Raw genomic sequence first — 10,917 nt, forward strand, 5'->3', positions numbered from 1 at the left:
CCTTCGAGGCAGCTTCCGGGGTGGGGGGAGGGGCCAGTGGCGGAGCGCCACGCGTTGCGCGGGTCACGAACGCGACGGACGGGGTTCCGAGTTTCCGTTTCCGTGCCACGGCCTGCCCGCGGCGCCAAGGATGCCAGGAACGGCAAAAAGCGCAGAGCTTTTAATGGGAGGAGGAGGAGGTGGGGTGGAGGCACGAAAGCTGTGAAGGGGTACCACAACAACGGACGGGTGGGTACCGATCGACTACCGAGACATGCTGTGGTAGAGAGACAGTGACCAGGGAGGGACAGGCAGACAGGCCAGTGCAGGATAAGTGCGGCTTTTGCAGTCTGGGTTCGCCGTGCGCGGTGGGTGTGTGTGGGTGCCGGAGGGCGGAGAGAGGAGGGAGGAGGAGCGCTCCGCCAGCACTCTGTCTACATAAGAGGAGGGCGATCGAGCGGAGGCAGGGTGTTTGTGTGTGAGAGCGAGCGGAGGGCGGAGAGGGGTTTCTCGGGGGGAAGCAGAGCAGGCGCGGCGAGGGTTTCTGCGACTCCGGCCGCGCGCATGGGAGAGGTGAGCCCGCGAGCGAGGCCTGGCGTCGCCGGCATTGCTTCGTCATCTGCGTGTTGCTGATTTGTTAGCGCCTCCGTGTTCGATTCGATCCATTTCTTCGGGGTATGAGATGAGATGATTTTGGTCTTGCGGTTTTTGGGTGGGGCTCTCCGATGATCTCTCGCGACTGCGACAGTGCTATGGTTCGCCGACCGCCCAAGTGAGAGGGAGGGAGGGAGGTGCTAATGGTCCTTCGTTTTCGCTCCTTCTGCTGGGTTTGGTTCGTTGGTTTCGCCGTTTCGGGGCATGGGATTGGGGTTTTCTCCTACCTCCTCCGCTGGGGTTTTCAGAGGTTTCGTCCCGTCCCGGTGTTTCCGGACGATCTGGTCCTGGTTTCTCGCGGGTTTCCTTGTCATGCGTCTGCATGATCCTTCATCACGCTCCCCGCTCCAGTTCGCCATTTCAGTCGAATAGTTTTTGGTGATCCACCGTTTGCTGTCTCTCAACCGAGATTCTCTTCAGTTTGCTTCAGGGGATCAAGTCTTCTGTCACTCCTTGCGAATCCTTTGCTCCTCCTGCTTGTGCTAGTTTTTCCCCTGGTTTCCGTCCAGTGGTGGTTTGTTTTTGATCCGTCCTCGTTGCGAATGCTGGAAGTTAATTTGGGTGCTGCTTTGGGGGGTTTTGTCCCTCGTCTTCGAAGTTTTTTGCATCGTATTAGCAAACGCAAACGCGCGTGTTCTTCTTCTTCTTGGTGCCGTTTGATGAGGTCATGGTATATTCCTTCCGGCTTGTCTTTGCTTTGCTTTTCCTTTGGGACGATTTGATTTGACGAGGCAGGCACTCGCTGCTGCCGGTGTGGAGGGAGAGAAAATGAGATTCCACGCCTCCGATCATAACCGGAAAGCTTTTCGTCCTCGGCGATCGCTTTGGGCAGGGAGCAGTTCCTTTTCCCAGCTTCGTCTCGGGCGTCGTGCCGCTCCGCCCCGTGATCGATCGACGTCCTGACACGACCAGGCTGCGTTTCTCCATGATTCGAGTGGAAGCGAGAGCCCGCTAGCTGCGCTTTCCTGGCCGAGCTTTCGTCGCGTCTGCTTGTTCTTCTTGCGCTCCTTTTCCCTTGCGTGTCCTGGAGGCGATCTAGTTTCCAGTTTCGTGCCTGCGCTCTGAGGGCCTGCGGACTGCCACTCCATTTACGCTATTACCTTGGCTGCATTGTCCCATTTAATTTTGTCATGTTGTTTTCGATCGGTTTTCGTCTCGTTTTTCGTGAGAAAATTTGGAGCGATTTTCTGGTGTCAAAAGGAAGTTTGATTTGTCACTTCAAATTTTTTGATTCGATTTGGTTGGTGCTTGGATGGTGCAGAGCTTGAGCGAAGAGGGTGGCGGGACGACGGACAAGATGGGCAAGCAGGACAACGACGTGTCCCGCGCCGTCGTGGAGGACGACACCGCGCTCCTCCTCGCGGCGGTGGACAGCATCAAGAAGGCGGCGCTGGGCCGGCTGCGCAACGGCTCCGACGCCGCCAGGATCCTCGACCAGGACATGTCCAACAGGCTCCTCCACCTCGCCTGCAGGCACGACGCCGCCGAGTGCGCCAGGCTCCTCCTCGACGGGGAGTACGGGATCACGCCGGCCTCCGTCGAAGCCAGGGACCAGCTCACGCGGACGCCGCTGCACGTCGCCGCCGAGGCGCACTCCAAGGGGTGCATCCAGCTGCTCCTCTCAGTCTCCAGGAACGCCCGGACGGACGTCAGGCTGCTCGACGGCACACACCTAGTCGCGCTCGAGGTCGCGCTCATGAGCAGAAGGTGCGTCAATGACACCAACCGCGTGCTACTAGTATTTGCTAGCTAGTACTGATGATTCTTCATTTGGTCGATGCCATTTGAGATCAAACTGACAGCAATGCATCTGTCTGCTCCCTGCTTGCTTTCTCTTCAGGGTTCAAGTTGATTGGTCCCCGGACAACTCAGTCGAGGATCTTCTGGCTTATCTGCAACAAAAGGTTTCCATCATCACTAAACTCACCAACAGCTCCATGCTACTAGTACCTGGTTGATAGTAGATAGGATCAATCTCATGCAAAACTGCAACTTCCCTGTATGCGTGTGCAGGATCTGAACGCGGTGAGGCTTCTGGCAGAGAAGACCAGGGAGGTTGGGGAGGTGGCTTACAGATACGCCATGGAGGGGCGTGTCGCCGCACTCGCAATGCTGCTCCTGGTGGCTGAGGAAAGGATATCGGCGATGGTGAGCGTGGTGATTGACGGCGTCAGGACAAAGAGATCAATTTACAACTCTGTTGTGGATGAGGTTCTGTCGATTGGAGAGGCTTCAACTAGAGACGGCAATGAAATGAGGAGGAAAGCCTTGCTCTGTGAGATTCAGCTGCTCAACCAATTTGGGGCCACGTCGTGGAGGGACCGAAAAGTTGACAGGAGAAGCTTGCCCCCTCTACTTAGGGCTGCAAAGGTACAGATTGCTGTTAGTTTCATGTTAAACTTAAATTGTCACTACTAGTATTCCCAAGCTTTGCAATACATTGGGTATTCAGTGTCTTTAGTTTGTGGTCTACACCGGGTTTCTTTTTTCCTTTTAAACACCGCTAGATTTGCATTGTACATGAAATGAGTTGCTATGACTGTTATGAAGTTTAATTGAGTAATCAGTGTGTGTAACTGAGGTCTACGCCTTATTTTTCAAAAAGACTTTTAAATTATACATGAAATGAGTATTATGATTATGATCCACACCCTTTGTATTATCAAGAAGCAGCTCTGTGGTCTACACAGGCTTTTTCCCTTTTAGATTTGCATTGCACATGAAATTAATTGATACGACTGCCATGAAGTTAAGTGAGTAATCATTGTGTGTAATTGAGGTCCACGCCTTATTTTAGGAAAGACTCCTAAAATAATAATGAAATGAATTAATATGATTATGATCTACACACTTTGTTTTACATATTATCTAAAAGCAGCTCTGCATTTTCTCATGTTTGGTGGATGCGGTATTGCTGTAATCCTGCAACTGCAACTTATATATAGAAAAATTTGCAATGATTCAGTGTTCAGTGTCTTTACTTTGTGGTTTACATAGACTTTTTCCCTTTTAAACACTTCTGGATTTGCATTGCACAAAGCCTATGATCGAGTCGAGTGGAATTTCCTCAAGGATATGATGATCAAGTTGGGGTTTGACACCTCATGGGTGGAGATGATTATGGCATGCGTTACATCGGTTAATTACAGGATTTGGTTCAACTCGGATGAAACAGAGGCGTTTACCCCATCCAGGGGGCTCAGGCAAGGGGACCCGTTATCTCCTTACCTATTTTTGATATGTGCTGAAGGGTTATCCAGTCTACTAGCGCATGAAGAGGCGGTCGGTGGTATCCAAGGAATTAGGGTGTGCCGTAGTGCACCATCAATTTCACACTTGTTATTTGCTGATGATTCCCTGATCCTGATGAGGGCGGATACGTTGAATGCCACGTCACTCAAGAATGCACTGGACTTGTACTGTGCTAGCTCGGGTCAACTGGTAAGTGATGCAAAATCCAGTGTCTTTTTCAGTCCAAACACTTTGGTGGAGGTACGAGCAGAGGTTTGCACACAGCTTAATATAGTTTTAGAGGCTATTTCTGATAAGTATTTGGGACTACCGTCGAAGGTTGGAATCGACCGTAGTGACAGTTTTCAGTACCTGGTTGATAGAGTATGTGCGCTTATTGATAGTTGGATGTCAAAGATACTCTCGATCAGTGGAAAGGAGACGTTACTGAAAGCAGTGGCGCAGGCGATCCCAGTCTACGCCATGTCTGTTTTTAATATCCCCAAAAATATTTGTAAGGCTATTTGCGATGCTATAGCTAGATATTGGTGGGGAGACACTCAGAACAAGAAGAAAATACACTGGAAAGCATGGTGGAAGATGTGTATCCCGAAAAATGAAGGAGGCATGGGATTCAGAGATCTATACTGTCTCAATAGAGCCATGCTAGCAAAGCAATGTTGGCGGTTATTATCTGATCCGGATTCGTTATGTGCTCAAGTCCTACGAGCAAAGTATTACCTTGATGGGAATTTGATGAATACTACTCTGAAAAAAGGTGCTTCCTTTACATGGCAAAGTATCATGGCAGGTATGAAAACCTTCAGGGAAGGGGCGATCTGGCGGGTTGGGATGGTGCATCCATTGACATTTGGAAGGATCAGTGGATTCCCACAAGCCATGATCGGAGGGTTATGACCCCAAGGGGGCATTGCTTGTTACAGAAAGTACAAGAACTGGTTGATCCAATATCCGGAAGCTGGGATGAACAATTAGTAAGGGAAATTTTTTGGCCAGTGGATGCTGAAAGAATTTTGCAGATACCACTATCATCTCATGGCCAGTCTGATTTTATTTCATGGCAGTTTTCTAAGTCGGGATGTTTCAAGGTCCGGTCTGCTTATCACATCACTTGGAAATCTGTGTACAGAACACGGGCTCGGATGAATGTTGGAGCAGGAAGAGTGGATCCGCACCCGGTTTGGAAAGTCCTTTGGGGCAGGTCAGTGCCCCCTAAGGTAAATGTGTTTAACTGGAGAGTGCTACATGGGATTGTACCATGCTATTGTACGCTGTCAGATCGGCACCTATCTACTCCGGTGATTTGTCCAGTATGCGGCAATGAGCCTGAGGATCTGCGACATATGTTGTTTGCGTGCGAAAGAGCCAAGGCCGTGTGGAAGGAGCTGGGGCTGGAAACATCGATCGCGAATGCAGCAGCCCATGAGCTGTCGGGGCCGGTAATCCTGGAGACACTCCTCTGCTCTGAGCTACCAGGAGAGGTAAAACTACCAATTGATAATGGTGTGGAGACAGTTATGGTGACTGGATGGTACTTATGGTGGGATCGTCGGAAGATCAGTCACCAGGAGAAGGTTGGTAGCCCGGTTCGCTCAGCTATGAGCATTCGGGCAATCGTGGCAAACTCTCTGGCTGCAAAGGCAAAGGAGCCCACAAAACAGATTAGATGGGTGAGACCAGCAAAAGGGGTGATTAAACTAAACGTTGACGCGAGCTATCATGTGGATGAGGGAGCGGGAGCAACTGGAGCTGTCTTACGAGATAGCTCAGGAGCGTTTATTGCTGCTTCTTGCTCCTTTCGACAGTATGCCATGGATGTTCCCTCTATGGAAGCGTTAGCACTATTGGAAGGACTGCGTTTGGCAGAGCATCTGGGTATTTATGCTCTGGTGGTGGAGTCCGACTCACAGGAGATAGTTCAAGCAATGACGGATCCTTCGGAGTACCGAGCCTCGGCTGCGGTGGTAACGGATGATTGCCGACAGGTGTTGAGTTCTTTCAGCAGGGCGACGACTGTACACTGTGCTAGGGAGAGTAATGGGGTTGCGCATTGGCTAGCAAGGACTAGTTATAGAAGGCAGTTAAATGAGGTCTGGCAAGAGCATCCCCCTGATTTCTTAATTCCCTCCCTTGTATCTGATATGATTATTGTGTAATAAAGGTCGCCGAAGTTCAAAAAAAAAAAGATTTGCATTGCACATGAAATTACTTGCCCGGACTGCCATGAAGTTATGTGAGTAATCAATGTGTGTAATTGAGGTCAACACCTTATTTTAGGAAAGACTCCTAAAATGATACATGAAATGAGTTACTATGATTGTAATCTACACACTTTGTTTTTACGTATTATCTAGAAGCAGCTCTGCATTTTCTTATGTTCAATTGATGCAATATTGCTGTAATCGTACAACTGCAACTTATATATAGAAAAAATTGCAATGATTGAGTGTTCAGTGTCTTTACTTTGTGGTCTACACAAACTTTTTCCCTTTTAAACACTTCTAGATTTGCATTGCACATGAAATTAGTTGCTATGACTGCCATGAAGTTTAGTGAGTAATCAATGTGTGTAATTGAGGTCCACGCCTTATTTTAGGAAATGAGTTACTATGATTATGATCTACACACTTTGTTTTTACGTATTTATCTAGAAGCAGGTCTGGATTTTCTTATGTTCAGTTGATGCAGTATTGCTGTAATCGTGCTACGCCTAACAAGCTGCAATTTATAAAGCTGCATCTTATACATATGAAAAACTTGCAATGATTGATTCCTTGTGTAGGCTGGAGATATGAATGTCACAAAGATGCTTCTGATGGGGGATGTTGATGTCAATGAAACCGACCCCGAAGGAAACACGGCACTTCACTGGTGCCTCAGTAGTAGCTCAAGCACACAGGAGCCAAGGTGCAGCTAAACTGTACCATTAACAGCACTTCTTCAAATTCTGCTCCATTAACAGCTAAACTGTAAGATCGTTGTTCTTGCTATTTCCAAGTGTCCTTAACTGTCTTCTGTCTTTGTGCAGGATTATGTGGCTCCTGCAGAAGAATGGTGCCAGAGTTTTCCAGGGGAACAAACTAGGTCTCACACCAGTGCACAGCGCTGCAGCTAAGGGCAATTACAAGGCTCTTCAGGTAGCCTTTGTTACTTCCTTTTCAAGCGCTTAATAATACCACTGTGACTAATTGGTATTTTGTTTCTTTGATCTGCAAGTCACTTCTGCTTCATGCACAAGATTGCGTTGATATACCTTCCAAGACCAAAGAAACCCCATTATTCCTTGCAGTGAAAAATGGTTCTTTGAGCTGTGTACGACTTCTTTTGCGTTATGGGGCTAACCCCAAAGCCCAGAACCTACGGTGAGTAATATTTCTGAAGAATTCTTGTATTCAGTGATTTGATCGACTTACAGTGACGTGATTCTTTGGTGTTGAACAGAAAGCAAAGACCAATAGACGTGGCGACGTCCCAGGACATGCGGTTCCTTCTCAACTCTGCAAATGTTGTACCAAGTAAGATGATTTTCTGGGATATTAAATATTTGACTGAGTTCGCAAATAGAACATCTCTTGCGTAAATACAAGCACTTCACTTGTCCTTTTGCGTATCTCATGTAAATAAAATCACTTCACTTGCCCATAGTTTTGTGTTTGATTCTTCAACCAAAGCACATGTTCTGCTATAAGATCACATTCTGTTATGTTCTATTGTTTGATCTGTTTCATTACACTGGAAGAATTTATTTTTTTGCAAATAACACTGGAAGGAATTTTATTATTTGAATTACATAAAGATCGGTTAGATACTTTTGGTTTTACTGATAATAATGCATATGAAGCCAACTGCATTTTCAACTGAATTTTGCTCCTTTTTAGTGAACCATGGCTCAATGGAAAAGAACCATGCGATGAAAAAAGATAGGCACAAAGAGCTTCTGGATGATGATTTCGATGATTATGACAATGACGATTATTATGAAAGGTATTTCTTATATCTGTACACAATTACGTGAAATGTAGAGAAAGTGCTGCTCATTTGAAGTTAAAATTAAGATATTGCTTTGAATATCCCTGCAGCTATGTTGTGCCAAAGGCGTCAGTAGGTCACCGGGATTTTCGGGTTAAAAGTAAGGGCCATAGTGCCCCAAAAGAAGGTCCCAAATTATCTCGGGTAATCTAAGCATCCTCTATCTCTGTATTACCAAGTGACTTTTTTGTTTACATGATCTGCTTACAACATATTTTATTTATAGCATAATGATCATTGGGAGAAGCATGACTACACTCGCAAAATCTTTGTTGGGGGTCTCCCGCTTTCAGTAGACGATGGTATAGCTTCATAATCCTGAACCAGTTATGTTCAACACAGTGAACATGAATGTACTTCTAACACTTTCTTTGGCATTCGTTTCTTGCAGCGTACCTTAGCAAATTCTTCAGTACTGAATTCGGACCTGTGGAGGAAGCAATAGTCATTACCTTAAAAATAGACGAGAGGATACAGTCCCGAGGCTTTGGCTTTGTCAAATTCAAAAGAGAGAAGGACATGATTAGTGCAAAGGAAGCTCATCATGTCTATGTGCTTGGGAAGAGAGTGGAGATAAAGGATGCTGTTGCTAGACCGTCCCTGCCTGAACTCGAAAGAGCAACTTCCTTCAGGCACCATGTACGTGAGTCCCCAACAGTGACTCATAGTGAGCTGGAGGATGAACAACCTGAGCAATATAACTTTGGGAAACGGCGGCCAATGCCAGAGAAGCACCTCCCATCTTGGTTCTTCATATTCAGGAGGTGGTTGCCAGGATTTCTCATGGAAGCAACCGAACGATATGGGGAGAAGTACCCATTATGCTCTGTGAAGACTGATTTCAGATCATGTTGCAGAATGGAGCTTGATCATTCTGCCCTTGGCTATCCTAAGCTAAGTGATTTCATGCGCTCCCTCCCTGGCATCTGCAGGATGCGTGTAGTCCCTGTAGGAAATGGCCCTGCAACACATATGGTCCTTCTGCCACCGCTCTCAAGGCCAAAGTATGTACCCTTGCTAGAGCCTTACTCATTTGATCATGAAGAGCTCCCAGAATCAGTGTCAGATCATCATTCTCCAAGATCACCACTTACCGCCAATATCACTGAGAATGCTCCTTATAGCACTAACAGTCCACATGGTGATGCATGCAGCGAGAGCAATGTCCAGAGCCAGCATGATGATGAGTGCAGCAGAAGCAATGGCGAAAGCCTGCCGGATGGTGATTCCACCTCCAATGGTAGCTTACTTGATGAGATTACTGTGAGCACACCAAAGTCTGATTTGATCCAGTCACCTGCAAGAAAGCCTGATTTGATTGTGTCTGGATCTCCTCCAGAAAAAATCGAACAAGGACCGTTAATGAAGCCTGATTTGGTTGAGTCTGCACCTACAAAGAAACTCGATTTGATCGAGTCCAGTCCTCCTCCTCCTCCTCCTCCTCCTCCTAGCAAGGCTGATTTGGTTCAGCCTGCTGGGCCTGCACGGAAGATTCAACTGGTCGAGTCCAGACCTTCTAGGAATTCTGAACTGATTGAGCCTGAACCTGCAAGGAAGCTTGAATTGAATCAACCCAGACCAACAACATGCTTTGTTGATCGTCCTGTTGAAAGGCCAGCAGTCACTCCAAGCAGCTGCGACAATGAAATGAGATTCTCCTTCTTCCACTCACAGTGGGACAAGTACCTAGTAAGTGCTCCCTTCTTCTGTGTTGCATTTGCTTGCCACGTTAGTTAGGCTCAGAATCATGTCTTAATTAATACACTTCTTTTCACCTGTACTCCTGTAGACTCCACATGCCAAGAGTGACTACTGCATCATATGCCGCTCCTGTGAAGCCGCGATGGAGCTTGTCCCCTGCCTCCATAAGATATGTGTTGCCTGCATGATGAGGTGCAATGTCAGGGCATGCATGACCTGTGGCACTGCTGTAAGTGGAGTCAAGTCTGCCCCGGCACTGGACGCAAAATCCCGACACGTGGTAACAAAATTTCTCCTCTGTTCTACTTTCACTACATCTGAATTCAATTTTGCCTGATAATTAATTGCTGAACACGCAGGGAGTCATGGAGTGCGTCTCAGATCAAAAGTGCCAGTTGATGGTTGTCTGCAGTGGAGCTGATGCAGTTGTGAGATGCTCCCCCTGCATGCACACCATAGCTTGCCGAGGCTGCCTCCTGGCCTCGGTGACACTGCTCAAGAAGTGCACTGTCTGTGACTGCATGATTGAGCACTTCAAGTTTGGTCCATAAGGTTTAGCTCCCTAATACCGAAGACTGATCTAGTAATACATAGAATAAGGCAGGCAATCCCACAGACTGAAGGAGACATTGATCCCATCTCCTTCGATGTTCTGAGCTTGTGGGATGATGAGCCTAAATGGGCCATGTTTAGAGGAGTGCCCTTTGCAGCTCCCTTATGTTTTTTTTTTTTTTGCGTAGGAATGCCTTTTCCTAGATGCTTGATGGTCATGGTTCTGTAAGCTTTGCGACGGGGGGCATGTCCCCTTCGATTTTTGGCAAGCTTACAGCATCGGTACCATGTGAAGCCCCCCTTTGTTATCTGTTATCGTGCTCTTTCACTGAACCTATGTATTAGTACTATCTAAGTAAGATGGAACCTTTTCAGTTATATCTCTTGGTGAGCAGTGCTGGAGTTTGTGATTTGCAGCTTTCTGATATGCCTGGTGCTTGCTTCTCTTTTGTATGGGTTGGTTGAATTTAACCGAAAGTTATCTATTGTTGGATGATCTGCTGTATGTTGCATTTCCAGCGTGTAATTGGCAAGTTGCAGTTGTTTAGCTGAAATTTGGAGTTACTATTGTTCTGTTCAATTCATGGGTTAAGTTTCACTGCTGCTGGAGCTGCGATAATGATACTTCAGGGTAGATTCTCTGACTTTCAGTTCTCTCAGAATTGTTTTGAATGGTTGAATAAGTGCAAAGCATGTGCTATCTTGGGTCTCAGCCAGCTAAAACTTATCTTTGCTTGACTGTATTGCTTA

General features: G+C 47.0%; 1 protein-coding gene across 2 annotated transcripts; it reads left to right on the forward strand.

Moving 5' to 3' along the window:
- Window positions 1-251: 251 nt before the first annotated feature.
- On the forward strand, window positions 252-10,545 carry LOC119307722. 2 transcript variants are annotated; one of them, XM_037583795.1, is made up of 14 exons: window positions 252-552; window positions 1,895-2,340; window positions 2,474-2,537; window positions 2,647-3,003; window positions 6,668-6,792; window positions 6,914-7,022; window positions 7,102-7,247; window positions 7,327-7,400; window positions 7,764-7,869; window positions 7,965-8,058; window positions 8,141-8,216; window positions 8,306-9,603; window positions 9,704-9,895; window positions 9,975-10,545. In XM_037583795.1, the coding sequence occupies exons 1-14, from the start codon at window positions 544-546 to the stop codon at window positions 10,164-10,166; spliced, it is 3,288 nt and encodes a 1,095-aa protein (XP_037439692.1). In that variant the 5' UTR covers window positions 252-543; the 3' UTR covers window positions 10,167-10,545. The 2 variants fall into 2 exon arrangements, with proteins under 2 accessions (XP_037439692.1, XP_037439691.1); XM_037583794.1 differs by lacking the exons at window positions 252-552; window positions 1,895-2,340; window positions 2,474-2,537; window positions 2,647-3,003 and adding an exon at window positions 3,711-5,975.
- The last annotated feature ends 372 nt before the right edge of the window (window positions 10,546-10,917 follow it).

The sequence above is a fragment of the Triticum dicoccoides genome, chromosome 5B (genome assembly GCF_002162155.2).
Source record: "Triticum dicoccoides isolate Atlit2015 ecotype Zavitan chromosome 5B, WEW_v2.0, whole genome shotgun sequence".
In the NCBI taxonomy this organism is placed as follows: Eukaryota; Viridiplantae; Streptophyta; class Magnoliopsida; order Poales; family Poaceae; genus Triticum; species Triticum dicoccoides.